The following is a 20,791-nucleotide window of genomic DNA, read 5'->3' as shown; positions in this document are numbered from 1 at the left end:
CAGCCGCAAACAGAGGGACTCTCACAAGAACTGCTGATCTGGTGAGATTTCTTGGGGCTTGTCTCCACTGCAAAGCTAACTCGAGTCACAGCTTGAGCATTTCCCTGACTCACGCCCCATCCACGTACAAAACCCTTTAGCTCAAGTGCAGCAGAGCATTTAACTGGAGTGGGCTAGCCCATTGGGTGTGTAGGCTACAGCTTGAGCCAGCCCAGCTTCCTCCGCTGCTAACACAACCCCTCGGTGCGGCTTGAGTGGTATTCTGCACTGTGGCCACTAGGCTAACGCAAGAGGAGTTAACTCCAGTGTAGATAACTCTGGCTAACCTCAATGGAGACACACCCTTTGTGGGTCGAGCCTGTTGGGCAGAGCTGGGGGGGGGGACCACATGAGCTGCTGCTGCTGTCTGTGCTGTTTTGCACTAGACACACAGCGAGTATACACTAGATACACAGTCAGTCTCTTGTACTGTCCACCCAGCACCTCCCAGGAGCACTACATTACATTTTGTTAAGAAAACTAGAGGTACACAAACGTGCCCCTATATAATGATAGCAGCCAAATGTATCCTGCCCTCCTCCTCCCATGCTCTGCTGGGGCTCTGATCCCGCCTCCCTGTCAGATCCCCACGCTGGATGTGCAGGCGGATTGACCTTGAAAGGGCTATCTGAAGTGCACATTATGGGGTCTCGTAGCAATAACGCTCCATTGGTGTGGAAAGGCATTCTTGTGTTGCCATGGAGACTGAGAGCGTACCAGCAGCATGCGGGCAGTCCAGGAAACAAAAGTAAGCTTCCGAGGTCCCATTTGGGAAGGTTACTATCAAAGTCCATATTGGTGGGGTTTCCATAACCAGCCTGTATCACGTCTCTCTGATCTTTAAGTTCTTCAGTAAGGAATTTCATTCAGAACTTAATGTAGTTCTGTACTCGGAAGGCATCAGTTTCCACCCACCATGAGAACGTGAGGCTATAGGGCCCTTCTGTGCTGAAAAGCTTTGAAGCTTGGTGGCACAGGAGGTGGAGACTTTGGCTTTTCCTCTCTGGGAAGCTGGGTTCTAAATCTCCATCCAGTCCCGAGTGAAATTGTTTGGATGGGCTCAGCCTACTCGGTATATGTCTACATCCAAAGAGCTCCAGGTAGCCAAGCATGATTGAACGTCATCTGCTCAAAAAAGGCCCAGGACTGAAGCTGAACAAAGGATTATGGGACATAATGGAGGTGGCCTGGCAGAGTGGGCCCAGGATGGTACCACAGTACTTACTCCCACTCACGCCTGGCTCTCTCTTATGCCACTAGGGCCTAATCCAGCATCAGCTGAAGTCAATGGAGAGACTCTCATGAGCATCAAAAATTCACACACATTTTAATTAGGAACTTCCTTTTTTGTAGGAGGATGTGGGGAGCACTTCCTTTTTTATCCAGTGACAAAGTCATTGATTTATTAAGGAGCACCTAGTCCCATGTTTAAAATGCAGACTGGCAAAGACAGTCATTTTCCAGATTCATCCATGACAAGGCACAAGGTGTCATGCCTTGCGTGAGATTCTGTTCCAGAGGACATCTTAGGATATCTTACTTTCCTGTCCACATCATGAAAGGAACCATCTGATCAGAGTTACAGAGTATGGGGAGGATTCAATCAGATTAGATCAGACTGGATAACATCCCTAACGGCTTTATAATCTTCCCTGTAGTAGAGGTCTAATGCCGTGGATGTAATTGCTCTTACTGTTGTTTTATGGTAGCAGTTGACCTATTATAGTGCATTAGACTATTGGCTGATAGTGAATGGTACAATTAAGGTGGGGAAGTAGCTTCCATTCCCCCGCTACCCACACAGACACACAATTTTTGTTGTTGTTCCTTATCAATAACATTCTCAAGTTCGTGCTGTAAGGCAGGAAGCCTTGGTTGGAGGGAGGAGACAGATGTTATTGACATTCCTAATTCTTGCTCAGAAAATGGGGAAATACAGGCCACAAATACAAATAGAGGCCACAGCAGCTGGAGAAAATAATTTCCCCATCGGGACATGTTTCAGGGTTGAAGTAGCAGGGACAGAATTTGCATCCGAACAAGAGGATGCTTCTGCCAACATGGTAGCAAGACATCATGCCATGCCCATGCCATGCTTCTGTGCCCACTCCCAGAACTCTCTGTGCCACAAACTGCAGTGTCCATATAAGACCCAAGATGCCATCCCCTTCCCTCCACCTCCAGTGCTGACTATGCCACACCCTGTACTCTCACAAACACGCTACAGCATTCACAGCTCTGTTCCCACCACGGTCCATGCCACAGACTATTACCAGTGTGTTGTCCGGGTTATGGGCCCTCCGCCAACGCATCCCAAACAGGAAGATCTACTTGCACAATAAAATAGACCTAACTGAGTCATTCCCTCCAGGCCCCTGATCATTTTCACAGCTCTGTCCTGGCTGACTCTTTATGGTATACCCAGCCCCAAATGCATGTCCTACCCGGAGTTGCACAGAAACAGACCAAAACCTCTTTGTGCAACAATGCCTCTATGTATGCAGCCCAAAATCACTTTGTTCTTCTTTGATGAGGAGCGTGGCTGAGACTCTGTGAAGTCCACTAGGAAGGATCAGTGAGACTCTCTAAGTGGATATCCTCCATCCACATCACATCTCCAGGCAAATGAGCAATGCCTGTAAGCGATGCTCTCTTGTCACCAGTCTGTGATATCTGGCAAACACCTGCCACCGTTCCACTCACCTGTCAGAGGACTAACAAAAAATGCTACACCCTGGCCAAGGGCTCCAAATACCACTTTTCTCATCACACCCTCACCCTCCCAGTGGTTAATGCCGTCAACGTAAGGAACAGAGAGGACCAGTCGAGTTCCACCCCAATGACAGGGACCCTAACCGCCTAGATCTGCTCGGCTGCAAGAGTACGCCAAATTTTCACAGTGTATTGAACATCTGCCGCAGGATCAGAAGGACCAATTTCAAGCCCTCATCTCTGAAGGACAGACCATTGCCAAAGTGTCCTAGCAAGTGTAACACCGACAGACCCCGGTCGTTGGCGGGCGGGATCGAACCTGGAACCTCAGTGCATGACCCTCTACCGCATGAGCTAAAAATCAGCTGATTGTTAGCTCAGACTGTAGAGCAGACTCAATCTCTCTCTCTCACTCTCAGTGGTCTTGGTGCCACTAGATGGGACAGAACACCACACCAAGGAGGTGTGTGAGTTCCACAAGCATCTCTCGGTGCAGCTGACAAAGCAGCTTGCTCTCTGGCTACTGCCCTAGTCATGCTGTGAGCTTCCTGGCTGCAGTGCTCCAGTCTCCCCCTGAGAAGTGCAGAATACTGTAGAAGACCTCCCCTTTGAAGGGTCCCAGCTCTTCAGTGATGCATCTGTCAAGTCCCTACATGCTCTCAAGGACTCCTGGGTGACCTGTGATCCCAGGATACTTCCATCACTGCGACCAAAAGAAAATACATTGCTGATGGCCCAACAGTCTCACCTGGTTTAGTTTTTCGTCTTCCAGAAACCAACTGACCCACATACAAAGAGGCCCAGGTATCACAAGAAAGGGCCATCTGCTACTACCGTCCAGCAGATGACCTAGGCCGCTTTGACCCTTTGGTCAAGGGCCACGAACCTCCCCCACTCTATGGATCCTATGCTGCACCATCCTGTTCCCTACCCACCCTATAGGGAGTGTCTCTCCCATTTCACACCTTCCTGGAAGCTCATCACATTGGATAGATGGATGCTGGAAGTAATTTCATCAGGCTACAATGTCCCTTTCAAATCCTCCTCCCCTTTCTTGTCCCTTTTCAGGGATCCTTTTCACAAGCAGTGCTTGAGGCAGGACATGCAATCACTCCTGCTACTATGGGCTTCTGCTCAAGGAGAGGACTTAGTTGCAATTTCCTGGGAGATGCCTTCCTCACTCATTGGCTTCGAGTGCTGTTATATCCCTGTCCTCCAACACCTTTGCTCCTCAGAGTCTTGAACAAGCTGAAAGAAGAGAAATCAGTCGTTATTCTTATAGCCCCAACATGGTTCCTCTGGCTCTGATGCCACCTCTTCTCCTCCCCCTGGTGACAGACCTCCTGGCCCCGAAGTCAGGCTTTGTGACCCATTCCAATCTCGCCTTGTTACACCTCCATGCACGGCTCCTCCACGGCTCTTGAGCCTGGAGCAGAATTGTCCTCTTGAGCTGCAGGCAGAACTGTGGAACAGTCAGAAGCCCCACCATGACAAAAGCCGTCTTGTAAAAGTGGAAGTGTTTCCAGCTTTAGTGTGCACAGCCCATCCGAGACTGATCTCCCGATCGGGCTTGACTACCTGTTACATATAAAAACCCAAGGCTTCTCGTTCAGCTCTATTAAAGTCCACCGAGCTGCCATTGGAGCCTGTCGCCAGCCAGTTGGAGGGGTTTCAGTTTGTGCTCCTCCTACCACCACAAGATTCCCGAAGGAATCGACCAACGTCTTCCCGCACATCAGGCAGCTCACTCCACCTTAGGAGGTTAATTAATTCTCCGTGCCTTGAGAAGCCCCCGCCCGCCTTTGAACTCTTGGGGCGTTGTTCCCTTCTCCACGTATCCTTCAAAACCACATACTTCGTGGCCTTGTCTCCTGATCAGACGCAGCCTTTGGTAAGGCCACTCTCCGAAGTGTTCTGAACTTGTCTTCTCGGCTCCCTCCCCCATAATAGGTGTACTCCTTGGGAGATACCAAATGTGGAGTGCCCATAAGGACAATAACTCAAAGAAGGAGAGGTTACTTACTTTGTACTGTAACTGGAGTTCTTTCAGAGGTTTTATCCCTACGGGTGCTCCACTACCCACCTTTCTGTCCCCTTTGCCTCGGAGTTCTTGCCTTTGAACTTGTTGAGAAGGAAGTGGTATGGTGGCGAATCCACCCCTCCCTGTATAACCTCGGTCCAGAGCCTGAGGATGTGTAGGCCACAGGTGCAGACCCATGGACACTGCTGAAGAAAAATCTCCGCTGAAAGACGCAGAGGTGCAAGTGGAACTCCCACAGGGACAAAACATCTCCGAGAACTCCAGCTACTGGGTAAGTAACCTCTCCATTTTCCTTGCTGCCGTCTCCCATTGCAAACTCATATACAATTTGTTGTCGGCCATCACTCTTTCGGTATTACTATTTCCGGGTTTCTCCCTCTTGTATGTCTGTGTTTTGGATTAATTTCCCCCAAGTGTGCTGGCATGTGTTTTTCCAAGTGGCATCTCATTTTGTTATTCTTTTCTAGCCCTTTTTGTATGACTTCTCTAGTCTGCCTGGGGTGCACCACACCTTTGGTCTGATAGTATTGGCTGTAAATGTCTATCCAAATGAACTAAATTCAAATGAACATACTATGTAAGGTTCAGTAACAGCCTCTAGGATTCATATATGTATCTACACACACACCTTGCAGCAATTAAGCCAACAAGTTCTTCCTATCAAGAGACTGTCTTGAGATCCTTAGAAAATAAATGATAGGAAGTCATCAAGTTAGAGTAAAACGGAAATCATTTCCTTCATGTGCTTCTAGACTCGGAGTCAGTGAGCGCTTTATATAGCCTTCTGGGCTTGTACAGACAGGAAGTTATTTAATGGAGCTATACAAACCTTTCTGGTTTAGGTTTAAAGGGCTTTGGGCAGGTACTTTTTTCCAGTTTCACTTCACAGGGGTTCAGACCTCTTACTTTACTACTGGGCTGGATTTGAATGCTCGCCCTAGAGGTGAATGGGTCCATGTGCTCTCGCCAGCCCCCTGAGCCATATACTCAGTCCCTTAAGGAATTTTTTAACTTATTTTATTTTTCTTCCTCCTGCCTCAGTCCCAGGAAGAAGTTTGTGATTTGCTGCATGCTGCTCCCTTCCAAAATATTTTGCCCAGGGTCTACATCAAAGGTAAGAAGTCAAGAGGGAAGCAGAGATCAGTGCTTATTCCCATACCTAGAATCCCCCCCTTAATGTTGCAGATTTGTTTCTTACGCTGCGTTCTGCCCTTTCATAGACAATGATGAGTCGAAAGTCAGGTGGAGGACAAGTGCCAGCCAGGATGTTTATAGTCTAGTTACCCAGGTTGAAGCACTCGTTAGCCATTTCATTTCTTTCCGCTTTAGAAGCTATTTAGCAATGTGCAAGCGGGCCTGGAGAATGACAGCATGAAATGCACCACAGCTGATTGATAATAGTCAGATTTGTGCTGTCAAAACAGGGCCCTTTTACAAACTCACAATGAAGCTGCTAGTGCGGAGACTGTAATTACACCCCCTTCCGCAGCACGTCACCCGATTCCCTTTCCCGCTGGTGTTCTGACCCCCTGAGCCAGAGTCAGAGCAGACGATGGTGGGGAGGCAGCTCCGGGCGACTCTGCAGAAATGCCGGCTTGTCACTGCCTAGTCTTATGTCACTGTTTGCTGCTCGCTTGACAGAAGGAGAACGCTTGGAGGTACGCATGAAGCGTCTCGAAGCCAAATATGCCCCACTTCACCTGGTTCCCTTAATAGAGAGGCTGGGAACTCCTCAGGTAAGGATTCCTTCTCAACTCCTGGGAAATGGCTACTGAAAATTCCCAGCAGTCCCCCGATTGCCCATTCGGCCTTAGGAAAGTGCTCCAATTTTTATTCCAAAATGCTGCACAGCTCCTCCCTTGCCCTGAGAAGAGAGTTATCTCTGGGCAGGTGCTTTATTGAATTACCCACACTTATTCTCGGGGAAAGTGTCGCTTACATCTGAGTTATTTTTATTCCGGACTGCCATTTTTCTGCTGATCAGACAAATTTAACCCCTTGCCTCTAGCAGCTGATGAGGCCTGTCAGGGAGTTTTAGGAGCTGGTGTAAAGACGGTGTGTTAGTGCTTCCTTTCAGGAAGGCAGGGTGCTAACCATTCTGCAATGGGGTGGTGGGGTGAAAGCTCAGAAGCCAGCTCTGAACATTAACAACTTTGAAAATTGCCATCTACTGCCATAGGTATTTTCACAGGAGGGAATTCTATGGGGGGACATGTGGGGGTTATTACTGACCTGGGAGATTACCGTCAAGTCTTTAAGCCCCCAGTTCAGGAAAGTATTTACACACACACTTAAGTCCATCCATATTCAGGAAATCATGTCAGCGCTTGTTTAACTTTAAACATGTGCGTGGGGCTTAAGCGTGTGCTTGAAGTTAAGCATGCATTTAAATGCTTTCCTGCATAGGGATGCTTCCTTGAATCAGGGCCTTAATGGAAAGATCTATCTTTTATGCTGAAGTTATGATCCCATTTTTAAATCTCTCACCAAAATAAACAAACATAATGGTTGAAATTCTGGCTCCACTGAAGTCAATGGCTGAACCCTCAGTGATTTCCGGTGGGGCCAGGATTTCACCCAGTGTCACTACCAAAATGCTGCTCTCTTTTAGTTAATAGAAGAAGATGTATTTGAGACACTGAATTAGATTAACTTCCTCACACAGTAATTTTCTGTAGCTGGAATGAACATCCAGCAATAAAAAGTGACAGATCTGTGACAGGATCCAGGCAATTAACTTTCCTATTTTCCAGTGGATCATATTTATAATTCAAGGTCATGTGGAACTTTGCATCTCTGGGAATAGTGTGAAGCAAAAAAACAGAAAGTGTAGCAGAGGGTTCTGTTCTGATTTGTTGGCACTTCTCATCTCCCATATAGTTCCCTTTGTAAAGGGGCATTGTTGAGATATAAATCACCACTGTGCTTTTATGTGTGTGTGTCTATCCTTCCTTGCAAAATCATCCTTAAATTCTACTGTATGCAGTCCACTTGCTGCTTCTCCTCACCATATTTATAATGATCAAACAAAAGGTATTTCATTTTTCCCACTAAAAATTGACTCACTCTAGTGTGCTCCCAAGTTCTTCACGTACATTCTTTTGGGAACCAAAGTTATGAGAACTCAGAAACTCAGATGTAAATAAACACAACTGTATTTGTTGATAGTGCCCCACTGCTCCTGGAAATGCAGTTTTGGACACAAACATCAATGTTTTTGTGCACAGAAGATATAGGCACCTAAAAACAGGTGTCTGGAAACTTACGAGCACATTTCAGCTGTTCGGGTTTGGATGCCATTAATGAAAATTTGGTCCTGTGCAGTTTACATAATAAATGCTGTGGTTAAGGGCCTCATCCACTGCCGACTGAAGTCAGTGAGAGTCTTTCTATGGCTTTGGCCCAAGCTGTAGAGGGTTTGTGCATTAAAAGGGGGCTAAGTGTAGGTTGTGTTTATACAATGACAAGCAAACAGGCAGCGAGCAGGACATAAATCATCATTTGCATGTGACTTCAGTGCAGAATCAAAGGTGCCAGAATGGCTCATTGAGTAAACTCCCCAACAAGAATGAGAAAATGTACATTTAGCAGAGTGAGCCTAACTGTCCCCTCCCGCGCCCCCCACAGTCAGTGAGAGATTCGGCACTCCTGCAAAGCCCACCCACCTGCAAAGCCCACCCTTAGTTGCCGCAGCTCATGAGTTGTATGCTGCCCTCACCCTCCCACCGTAAAGCTATTCACGAGAACACAACACAGGCGTGTTTCTGACAACTGGGACAGGATGATGGGACTTCATACTCTAGGTCTGGCTTTGAAATATGAGTATTGCCCTCCAGCTGCTGTCAGCCTGGTGGGCAGCCAGACGGCAGTAGTAGCCAGATGGCAGTAGTAGCTTTATATCAAGGCCTTCTGATGATCAGTCATAGGACCAAAGACTGCCCTTGATTGCATGCTTGTGGATCCTGCTTCGTCCCTGGTAGCCCCGTGTGTGCATCTGAGGGCAGAATTGGTCCCTTTACAGTTTCTTCAAAAATCATATATTAAGATTATTGGACTAGTTCATTCCAGACAATCTGACCACACTGAAACTGGTGTGCATGGCATATGGATCCCACAAACAATAATACTGTTAATCAATAATACAGTCCCTCAGCTTGCTGAGCAGACTCTAAAGTCATGTCGGTTTCTGTGCCCACCAGCCCATGTGCATGCAGATTTAGTGGGCACATTGGTGTGGGCCCATTAAATATATTTGCCTTGAAATTGTAGGCAAGCTGCTGTGCTACAAGCGTGCTGCAGTTGTGAGTTTAACACTGCTCTGCAGGTCAGCAGGAATCAGTCTACCCACCTATCTACTAGGGCATATCTGCCACCTCTACCAGCTTGAGGTCTGAGCACCGGGGAAGTGAAGCAGTTATGTGAAACCCACATGCCAAAGTTTAACAGATTTAGAGCTGGTGCTGCTGCCTTGCAGAATCTGTACTCTCCCTTGACTTTCTCTGTATATTTGCTCTTCGTTAAATATTAACGGCCTTGTGCGTTTATGCTACCAGGCTGTCCTTGTAACTGCAGCAGACAGTAATTGTAGAACTTCCAGTTTCAATATTTACCAAACAAAAAGGCTTTAGGCTACTGCCTGCATAAACCACTTCTAATGAAATGGGGTGTCAGAGCACCGCCAGGGCTTTTTAAACGTCTGGTGGAGATGAGTTTCAGGAGTTCCTGGATTTTGATTAGTGGGGACCTGTGGTTTAGGGCAACATAAAGGACAGAGTGGATGGCTGGATCCGCTGCCACTAGATTTGTCTCTGTAGGTGGCTAAAATGTTACTTATTAGGGCAATCAGCTGAGCGGAATGAGCTCCAGATGTTTCCAAAACCAGATCCCCACAAGTCGACATTAATTTGGATGCACTGTCTTTTAAGTAATTTGAGCACTCACATTCTCACTGTCTACCTGGGCCACACATCTGCCCCTTCCATCTGCGACCTGCATCCCTGGAACCCCAGTATTGATCCAGATCAGATAAAAATGTATTTGTTATAGAAGCTACTGGGAGAGTCAGAAATATAGCAGCTGCTTAAAGCCTGCATAAAGCCACAGGAAACCCCCTAGCACGGGCAGTAGAGCTAGAAAGTGCGACATCTGCTGTGCATGCATGTGCCATGTAACACTGGGAGTAAAGTGCTCTGTCCATGGGAATAAAACACCTCGACAAACACTCAAACAGGGGTGATCTTCTGTGACCACAGCAAACCCAACACATTTTGACTCCCTGGCCAGGCACGCATGGTAACAAAGCTATGCTTCCATTTGCCTTGTTACGCTTGGCAAAGGTAATTGTAACCCAATGCACCATTTTCCTAACGAACTGCATGGGCCCTGGGAGGAAGCAGTGGGAGTCAACAAAGCAGGTGGAAATGGCACGAAACAGAACAATTACAAGAGACGAAGGAAAGTTAACTAATGATACTTTTCAAACTAGCACAACTCTCTGCTGCTACAGACAATAATCAGAGCTGCTCTGCTAGGGCAAAGGACACAGTTGCTTTTATGCCCTAAATCACCTTTTTGCCCCTAGGGTTAGTGACAGTCACTGGGAGATGAAATGAGGCTAGAGTCTGCTCTGCTACACAGTGTACATCTGGGTAACTCCACAGATGTTAATGGAACTATTCCAGATTTGCACGGGTGTATCTGAGAGTAGGTATTATTCAGTTCTCGGTGCGGCTATACATTTCACCCCCAAAAGTTCATGAAGTTGGTTACCTCAAACTTCTTCTAAAATATACTGGGGGGAAAAAGTACTAAGTTTTTGGTGGCTTCAAATATTTTTCAGAGCTTTTTTTTTTAATCCTACCTAAAAAACAAGCCAAGAATGTTACATCATTCCTGCTTTTTAAAGAGATCATGGCAAGGCTGGGAGAATCAAAATGTACCTGACATCCTCTCTGTTCTTGCATCCTGTTTTCAAAGTCTGCATAAACCAGTTTTTCAAAGCTAAGCATGCATAGTTGCATACCAGTGTTTGCATATGTCTAACTGGGTGTGTGCCTATTAGGTATTTGCACACACATATTGGATCAGTTGCTCTGAACAATCCTATCATAGCAAACAAGTGTGTTCAGGGACTAGAATCACAAACTAGTGTGCTCAGCTCAGGTGTTACCAATCACCCGACCGTAACAGAGCAGGCTTCATGGTCTACTATCCATGAGTGAAAAGAAAAGGAGTACTTGTGGCACCTTAGAGACTAACCAATTTATTAGAGCATAAGCTTTCGTGCGCTACAGCTCACTTCATCAGATGCATATCGTGGAAACTGCAGCAGGCTTTATATACACACAGAGAATATGAAACAATACCTCCTCCCACCCCACTGTCCTGCTGGTAATAGCTTATCTAAAGTGATCATCAGGTGGGCCATTTCCAGCACAAATCCAGGTTTTCTCACCCTCCACCCCCCCACACAAATTCACTCTCCTGCTGGTGATAGCCCATCCAAAGTGACAACTCTTTACACAATGTGCATGACAATCAAGTTGGGCTATTTTCTGCACAAATCCAGGTTTTCTCACATCCCCCCCACCCCCATACACACAAACTCACTCTCCTGCTGGTAATAGCTCATCCAAACTGACCACTCTTCAAGTTAAAATCCAAGTTAAACCAGAACATCTGGGGGGGGGGGGGTAGGAAAAAACAAGAGGAAACAGGCTACCTTGCATAATGACTTAGCCACTCCAAGTCTCTATTTAAGCCTAAATTAATAGTATCCAATTTGCAAATGAATTCCAATTCAGCAGTTTCTCGCTGGAGTCTGGATTTGAAGTTTTTTTGTTTTAAGATAGCGACCTTCATGTCTGTGATTGCGTGACCAGAGAGATTGAAGTGTTCTCCGACTGGTTTATGAATGTTATAATTCTTGACATCTGATTTGTGTCCATTTATTCTTTTACGTAGAGACTGTCCAGTTTGACCAATGTACATGGCAGAGGGGCATTGCTGGCACATGATGGCATATATCACATTGGTGGATGTGCAGGTGAACGAGCCTCTGATAGTGTGGCTGATGTTATTAGGCCCTGTGATGGTGTCCCCTGAATAGATATGTGGGCACAATTGGCAACGGGCTTTGTTGCAAGGATAAGTTCCTGGGTTAGTGGTTCTGTTGTGTGGTATGTGGTTGTTGGTGAGTATTTGCTTCAGGTTGCGGGGCTGTCTGTAGGCAAGGACTGGCCTGTCTCCCAAGATCACTCTCACAAATCTCTTCAATCTCTCTGGTCACGCAATCACAGACATGAAGGTCGCTATCTTAAAACAAAAAAACTTCAAATCCAGACTCCAGCGAGAAACTGCTGAATTGGAATTCATTTGCAAATTGGATACTATTAATTTAGGCTTAAATAGAGACTTGGAGTGGCTAAGTCATTATGCAAGGTAGCCTGTTTCCTCTTGTTTTTTCCTACCCCCCCCCCCCAGATGTTCTGGTTTAACTTGGATTTTAACTTGAAGAGTGGTCAGTTTGGATGAGCTATTACCAGCAGGAGAGTGAGTTTGTGTGTATGGGGGTGTGGGGGATGTGAGAAAACCTGGATTTGTGCAGAAAATAGCCCAACTTGATTGTCATGCACATTGTGTAAAGAGTTGTCACTTTGGATGGGCTATCACCAGCAGGAGAGTGAATTTGTGTGGGGGGGTGGAGGGTGAGAAAACCTGGATTTGTGCTGGAAATGGCCCACCTGATGATCACTTTAGATAAGCTATTACCAGCAGGACAGTGGGGTGGGAGGAGGTATTGGTTCATATTCTCTGTGTATATATAAAGCCTGCTGCAGTTTCCACGATATGCATCTGATGAAGTGAGCTGTAGCTCACGAAAGCTTATGCTCTAATAAATTGGTTAGTCTCTAAGGTGCCACAAGTACTCCTTTTCTTTTTGCGAATACAGACTAACACGGCTGTTACTCTGAAACCTATCCATGAGTGGTATGACAGAAACAATCCAGTATATGCAGTCCAGCAGTCATGAGTAGTCCCACAGTAACATAGCAGTGTGCAGGCAGGATTGAGGCTAAATGCTTCTGGAAGAAAACAGACTTCAGCTTCTAACTTCCAAGGTATTCAGTTATTTCCAAAGGATAAAAATGTTTAGAGTTATGAAAAATATTTGAGGACTGTGTCCTTTATATTCTTCTGCCCTATCCTAAGTGGGATGGCTGTTCTCAGGAGGGGCGTACCTTGGGAACATCTGTCAGAGGTAAGGTTGGGTCTTGCATGGAATATGATATCAAATGTGAAAGAACTGAGAGAGACGGGATGGCGATCAGTGCAGAATTCCAAAAGGGAGGTCATTACACATCCGCTTTTGTGTCTGTGGTTATCTTCCTTCTCAGCAAATAGCCATTGCTCGGGAGGGTGACTTGCTGACCAAGGAGCGGCTGTGCTGCGGGCTCTCCATGTTCGAGGTGATCCTGACACGCATTCGCAGCTACCTGCAGGACCCAATCTGGCGTGGGCCTCCCCCTACCAACGGGGTCATGCACGTGGATGAGTGTGTCGAGTTCCACCGGCTCTGGAGTGCCATGCAGTTTGTGTACTGCATCCCCGTGGGGACGAACGAGTTCACTGCAGAGTGAGTATGCACGCTGTTTGTCGGTGAACGTGTGCCAGCTGGGCATGCCCGGGATTCTGAGGGATACCCAGGCTCTTAGTCAGAGAAGCATGTTGTGATAATATGGAACCCTAGGTAACAACCAAGGTGGTGATTAGAGCATCATTTATAACACAGGGGCGCGGGGATTGGATGGCTCAGAGATCAGTAATGTAATACAGAGCCTTTTACCTCCACTGCCAGTTCAAAGCCCGCTGCAGCTGGGCACGACTGTCTAATGGCAGCCCGTATGAAATAGTTTTGGCGCTGCCAGGGGTATCCCAGTCACAAAAGCCATCCCCCACAAAGAGAGGCCAGGAATACAATGGGCTGAGAGACAGAACTGGAATAATAACACCGCATTCTTGTATAGCAACTGTCAGTAGATCTCACAGCAGGTTAGGATCATTATCCCCGGTATAGATGAGGGCACAGAGGTGCCGATTTGCCCAAAGTCCCTCCACAGGCCAGAGACAGGAATAGAATCCAGGTCTCCTGAGTCCCAGTGCGGTGCTCTGGCCACTAGGCCACATTGCCTATCCCTCAGGACTGCAGTGGAACTGGGGAGATTGGGCCAGGCCTGTTCTGTAGCTGAGCAGAGGACCCCAGTCTCCAGGGCTGCTGATTTGGCATCATTCACAAGTAGTAACATTCGCAGAAAATGTAAAAGCCGGGATAGAGCATGAGGTGAGGACAGGCACTGAGCTGAAAATACAGGCAAATGAGGCCACCGTCAGCTACATCTCCCACAGCCTGAGGCAACAGAGAGAGAGAGGGAGCACTGGTTAAGATACCAGGGTTATCCCTAGTGTAAAGGAAGATTTCACAACAACTCTTCCACTTACACCAAGTGCATTGATATTTTTCCTTCATTTCTGCACAGCCACAATAAGGGTGGTGATGAAACAACCCCTTGTCAATGAAGTGATATTATACTGCTTTAGCCTAGCTCAGCGGTTCTCAAACTGTGGGTTGGGACCTCAAAGTGGGTCGGAACCCCATTTCAGTGGGGTTGCCAGGGCTGGATTAGACTTGCTGGGACTCAGAGCTGAAGCCTGAGCCATACCACCCAGGGCCGAAGCCGAAGCCTGAGGGATTCAGCCCTGGGTGGCAGGTCTCAGGTTACAGGCCCCCTTGTCTGGGACTGAAGCCCTGGGGCTTTGGCTTTGACCCCTTCCTCACCCAGGGCACGGGGCTCAGGCTTTGGCTCCCCACCTGGGGCAGTTGGAATCAGGCAGACTCAGGCTTTGGTCCCCCATCCTGGAGTCGTGTCGTAATTTTTGTTATCAGAAGGGGGTCACGGTGCAATGAAGTTTGAGAACCCCTGGCCTAGCTGCAGCCTTCTGGTCTGTTTAGTTTTTTAGGGGAGGAAGGTTTGTTTTAACTTTTTCTCACAACTTGCATCCTGTTGTTCTTTATTTCTATTACTGGGGCCCCTAAGGAACCCAGCTAAGATCAAGGCCTCATGGTGCTGTACAAACACAGCAAAACAGACCTTGCCCATTGAGTTTTCAAGCTAAATAGGAAGATAAAAGATGGGAAGAGAAACTGAGGCACAGAGAGAGGAAGTGACTTGCTGGAGGTGACCGAGCAGCTCATTGTCAAAGCTGGGAATAGAAGCCAGGTCTTCTAAGTTCTTTCTGCGAGGCCATGCTGCCTGGGTGAGCTCTGAGAAGACAGGCTGGCTCCACGGGGGTTCTGCATGGCTGCTTTTTAGTTCATTTGCTGTCACACACATCTATGCTGTAGCTGCATGAAAGAGTCAAGACAGCAGGAATTCGGTGAGGAAGGTGACTCATATCATGTGGGACAACCCTTCTCTAAGCAGCTTCCCTCACGTCTCTCTGGCCCTCTCCAGGCAGTGCTTTGGAGATGGTTTGAATTGGGCCGGCTGCTCCGTCATTGTTCTCCTCGGGCAGCAGCGACGCTTCGACCTCTTTGACTTCTGTTATCATCTGCTGAAGGTGCAGAGGCAGGATGGGAAGGATGAAATCATAAAGAATGTGGTAAGGCCGGGGACAGCCACTTCCCACCCCCTTTTGAAGGGTCAGTAACGCAAAACTACCCTCTCCCTGCTCTTGCACTGGATCGCGCTGTTATTCACAGATGGATCCCAAGGCTCTGAATCCCCAGCGGGGGACCCAGCGTGTCTAGTGTTGCCCTGTGTCTTTAAACAATGCCCAGATTGGGCGAGAGCCATCCGCTGTGGGATTCCTACCTGGACTTGCAGCGGAGAAGCCAAGATTTCAATGGGGCATGGGAACTGAACCCTTTTGCTCTTAGAGCACGGACCTTCAGCTTGGCCATGGGGAGCTGCATACAAATAATAATTAATAATAATGCCCATTAGCCATACTGTAATTGCACTGGCTTTAGCAATAAGTAAGTTGGGGAGGAGGGGGAATGAGGTTAGACGTGGGTTCTTCTGAGTACAGCATACTGGTCCTGTCACGCTTTGGCATGACTCATTGGCCTATAGAATGGAGGTGACTCGCTGTCCACTGTGGGGAAATGTAACAGGGGTTGTAACTGCCCCACTGAGGTTTCTTAGTAGTGGGCTAGTGGCACTGTTGATGCTTTCCAGCTGAGCAAGAGGGATTGCTTCATCTCTCTTTGCCTGTTCTTTCCCCCCTCCAGCCCCTGAAGAAGATGGCTGACCGCATCAGGAAGTATCAGATTCTGAACAACGAGATTTTCGCCATCCTGAACAAGTACATGAAGTCGGTGGAAACAGACAGCTCCACGGTTGAGCACGTGCGCTGCTTCCAGCCCCCCATCCACCAGTCCCTGGCTACCACTTGCTAAGCGTGGATATTAAACCCCTTTGGGATTAGGGAGGAAGAGAGATTGGATCAGAACAAGAACTGGGAAGGGGAAACTTGACCATGTGGCTCTGGCAACAAGAGAGATTGGGTACACCTGACACACACACATCTTCCTATCTGGCCCTGTTTGAGTGTATGTGCTGTAGCATCCCTGTGGTTGGCTTTATCTGTAGCTTTAAGACTGGGTGTGGGAGGGGGCAGGATGTGCTTTTCTTCCATGCGGTGGGTTGGTTTTTTTGGTTTTGTTTTTCTGTGGTACGACCCGTCGAACCCAAAACTCTGAAGCCATATTAGAGTCCTAGGTGTCGAGTTCCAGGCACAAGCTGATTGTTTCAGAGCGCCAGAAGCCATCTCCCACTGCGGGTGCGGTGAGGCCTGTGGAACTTCCCCTTGTGATGCATGACTGCTGCAGGAGAGTTTGAAGACGCCCCTTGTTTGGTGAGGCAGAATAGCAGCGCTTCTCACTTGGCAGCCCACAGAGGAAGAAGTAGCCTGTCCAGAGAAAGGAAACCAAGTTGATTCAGAGTTTGAGTCTAGCATCACTGTCCATCTAGGATTGGAGATTTCCCCGCTCTTTTCACCACGTCTTCTTCCCTTCTAGACTCTCTCTCTCCGCTGCTTGGTAAGGGGGCTTTGTGATGCATGGGTTTCAGACTAGCCGTGAGTGACTGAATGGCTGTCCTCTGCATTTCAGAGAGCTGGGAGACAAGATACCATCCTGATGTTTTCCCACTACAGGCCATATCCCCACTACTAATTCAGAAGAGGTGCCCCCTGAAGCTATATCTACCAGGGAGTAAACAGTGAAATCTCCTAATGAATGCTGTGTGCTACATTTACCTGAAAATTCTACTCGCTATATTCCTGGGGTGGGAGGAGGAATCAGTGATCCTGGCAGCCCAGCTTACCTCCAGAATGTACATGTACTTTGGCTTTTAGCCAAGGATCAAACATCCACATTCGACAATGAGCTGGAAGCTACAATTTGTGTCCATTCTTGAGTGACAGATTTCTTTGTTTCAAATGAGTTCCTCCACTACATATGCCTACAGGGCATGGAGAGTGCCAGTCCGGGTGAACGGAAACCCTATCACACAGAAACAGCAGGATCCTTTAGAGCAGAGGAAATGAAATAAGCATCAGAAAGGAAATTAATACAGTTCCCGGAGGGTTCTACAAAGCAAATACAGGATTTTGTTTCCTTCTGATTCTTTAACATTGTCCAGGATCCTGTGAGATTAAAAGAACCTAGTTGAAACATCAAGGAACATTTCAAAACTCATTGTGTTCCCTTCTTCCCCACATCAGCTTCTTTGAAGTGAGATGAAGGGTCTTGTTTAATGTGGCAAAAGCTAAGGGGCCAGATCCGGATCTCATCTACACAGGGGTAAACCTGGAGTAACCCCTTGGACTTCAGTGAAGTCACTCCAGATTTACACAGATAGAGATGAGACCAGAACCTTCTCTCCGGAATTAAGAATTACTGGCCAGGCCACATGCACCTCTCCTAATCCACCCTGACCTCACCACTGAGAAAGTTTTAATTTCTTGATTTTATTTAGGTTAAATCAGACCTTTGCCATTATGTAATACAGCAGTGTTGATGCACTGTATCTCAACATAACCCAGACACTCGGTTCAGCTTATTTAGGACAATGCACTGCTCTCACAAATGCTGGGAAGCCAGAGACAGCGAGCAGTTATTCTGTCTGAGGGAACAGTAAGTAGATCAGTTGAAGAGGTGTCCCATCTGGAACATTCTGTCTGAGACCAGAAGCCATCTCAATATTGTTGGCTAGAGGTGAATTTCTGATGGGAGATGCCTTTGTTCTCCTGGAGACCTACCTCTGTTTCCCTGGCAACCAGTGAATATCCCCCTCAAGCGCTGCTGGGCATATTGGCCACCTTGAGTTTCCTGAGGCAGCTGTTTCAGCTACAAAAAGAAATCTCTGGTGCATTTTAATCTGAAACTAACATGAAGGCTGAGGGAAATCATCTCAGATCATTGACTCAAATCATTTCAAATCATCAGGCAGGAAAAGACTTGAGTCTGAGAGGGGGGATTTTTTTCCATCCCGTCTGGAGGAAGAACAGCATGTTCAAGGACACAAACATTGAAAGGTTCTGCTTTATATATGATAACTGCTCCTCTACTAAGGATGAAAGGCCTGGTTCCCTGCTCTGTTACATCAGCCTGATGTTACTACACTGAAGTCAGTGGACCTACATACGTGTAAAAAATCTGGGTTAGCAGAGTGGGGACATCAGGTATGTTATTTTTTTTTGTGTGTGAAATGAGATGACAGAAAAGATCCTAACTGGTATTTTTTCTTGGGCTAAAGGGGTTCTCAAACTTCATTGCACCACGACCCCCTTCTGACAACAAAGTCACTGCATGACCCCGGGAATGGCACAGAGCCCAAGCCCTTCCACCACAGGTGGGGGAGAGGGGGCCGAAGCCCGAGGCCTTCCCCCCACCCCGCAGGTGGGGGAAGAGGGGTCGCAGTCCAAGCCTGCAGGCCTCCTAGGTGCGCACGACTGCTGCAGGCCCCGCGTTTTGGGGGGCCCCACAGGCCAGTGCAATTGGCTCCCGCAGGCGGTCCCGGAAGTCACGAATTCATCACTTCCACCCTGGGCTTCGCCTCCCTAGGGGCCCGGAATTTCTGTCGGTGGGCCTGGTTGTGGCACAAAACACTACAAGGTTAATATATAAGGGTGAAGTGTACCACACGGCCTAGCTCCAGCAACTAGACACAATTGGCTGTATGCGATTAAAGCCTGTCTTCCAGCACTTAGGCTGTGAATGAGTTGTGGTGTATTTCACCACGTATGAACATCAGCTTGCGAAATGTAATGTTCTTTAGCTGTTGTTTTAGGGGATTAGTTCTTGAGGCCTATAAAGCACAGTTGGATGAGCTGAAATGGAATGCATGGACCAATATATGTGTCTGTTGTCCATGCATGGGGAATTTGCTTGAACAAAATGACCTCCCCACCCTTCTCAGGACCTGTTTGGGGAGGGGGTAGGAGAGGGGGGGAAGAATAAAAAATTATGAGCAGGAAACCAAAGCCGTATGATTAAAACAGAGTATATTTCAGCTGTAGGGTTTATGCGGGTGTTTTACGCTGTTGCTCAAGTAGTGTGGGATGGCAGCAAGGGCTCAGTCATACAACCTTTATTCATGCAATTGATTTCAATACCCTTTTCTACCAAAAGGATGCAAGTCAGTTGTGTAGATCTTAGCTCCTGTTCTCAAATCCTTTTTGACTGCATATTTAGTAAAGGTTTCAAGATAGGACCATTGAATGAACTGGATAACCTTTTCTGTTTTGCTTGTTCTTTTTAATCTAATAATCTTTAGTCTTTAAGATGCAAATTATTAACAGTGAGGGTAACTAACCACTGGAACAGATTACCAAAGGATGTGGTAAATCCTCCAGCACTTGGGATATGTCTACACTGCAGAGTAAGCCCAGGGTTCGAACTCAGATTCAAGCCTACCGTCTACACACAAATTGTGCTAACCCAGGGCTTGGATCCTTGCTCTGGGTACCACCAAAAGTATCCTACAATCCCATGGGCTAACTTTCTACGTCTTCTGGACAGTCAGGTTTCTCCACTCTGCATCACTAACAAAAGGCTAGAGCAGCCACGTTTTGGGGAGGGAGGGCACTAGCAAGTCTGGGACATGGATTGTTGGACTCAGGTCCAAATAATGCAGTGTAGATGCTGGCGCCTCAGGGTTCAACAATTCCTACCCGGGGGTGGGAGGGGTGGTGGGGCGGGGGCGGTTTACAGATGAATGTAGACTCTCAAGGCTTAATAAACACATGGTCTGCTCACTGAAGTTCTACTAACCCTGGGCTTACATTCCAGGGTAGATATGCCCTCAGAGTCTTTAAATCAAGACTGGATGTATGTGTTCCTTATATGCACACAGAAGTTGTTGGGTTTGATACAGCAATTAGTGGATAAAATGTTGTGGCCTGAGTTATGCAGGAGGTCCAACTAGATTATCATAATGATCCCTTCATGCCTTAAAAATCTATGAAATGCAGTGCACAGCCCCATTCCTTGATGATGATGTACTTGATTTTGAGCAGCCCAGTAGAAAGGGGAAATCAAACCAACTCAAACTCTACTTCAATGGCATTCTTTTCTCCAACACCACTTGTTAGGAGCGGTGAACACTCTTGTCCTTTTTCTCCTATATTATTCCAATTCAGTTGGTTTATGTGTTTGTGAACCAGAGCAAAACTTTGTTCTTGAACGTTTAAAAAAAAATGTTTGCAAGAACACTTGTCCAATGTACCATATTTGTATGAAGAGCTACTTGGGGGTTTTTGTACAATGAATTTAAATTTATTTATGGTGAAGTATATTTCTGCTTGTGATTGAATATGGTGTTAATTCATGAATGCTGTGCAGCCGGAGATGATGTTTTGTATTTTTTTTTTGTTGTTCCTGTGTTGGTCAACAGAAGCTTCCATCTCTATTAAAAATGCTTCTGTGACGATAAA

The 20,791-nt window shown here is 47.1% G+C and overlaps 1 protein-coding gene across 5 annotated transcripts in view; it reads left to right on the top strand.

Moving 5' to 3' along the window:
• Positions 1-20,791, top strand: part of CYFIP2 (cytoplasmic FMR1 interacting protein 2) — a 77,085-nt gene extending 56,294 nt beyond the window's left edge. For 4 of the 5 annotated variants that reach the window (XM_073355218.1, XM_073355219.1, XM_073355217.1 and 1 more), the window contains 5 exons: positions 5,834-5,906; positions 6,434-6,528; positions 13,189-13,427; positions 15,304-15,451; positions 16,083-20,791. In XM_073355218.1, coding sequence (XP_073211319.1) covers positions 5,834-5,906; positions 6,434-6,528; positions 13,189-13,427; positions 15,304-15,451; positions 16,083-16,250 — 723 coding nt within the window. In that variant the 3' untranslated portion in view covers positions 16,251-20,791. The remainder of the gene's footprint in view (positions 1-5,833; positions 5,907-6,433; positions 6,529-13,188; positions 13,428-15,303; positions 15,452-16,082) is intronic. The other variant, XM_073355220.1, reaches the window with a different exon arrangement.

This window comes from Lepidochelys kempii, chromosome 8 (assembly GCF_965140265.1).
Source record: "Lepidochelys kempii isolate rLepKem1 chromosome 8, rLepKem1.hap2, whole genome shotgun sequence".
Lineage (NCBI taxonomy): Eukaryota > Metazoa > Chordata > Testudines > Cheloniidae > Lepidochelys > Lepidochelys kempii.
This window is presented reverse-complemented; position numbering and strand designations above follow the sequence as displayed.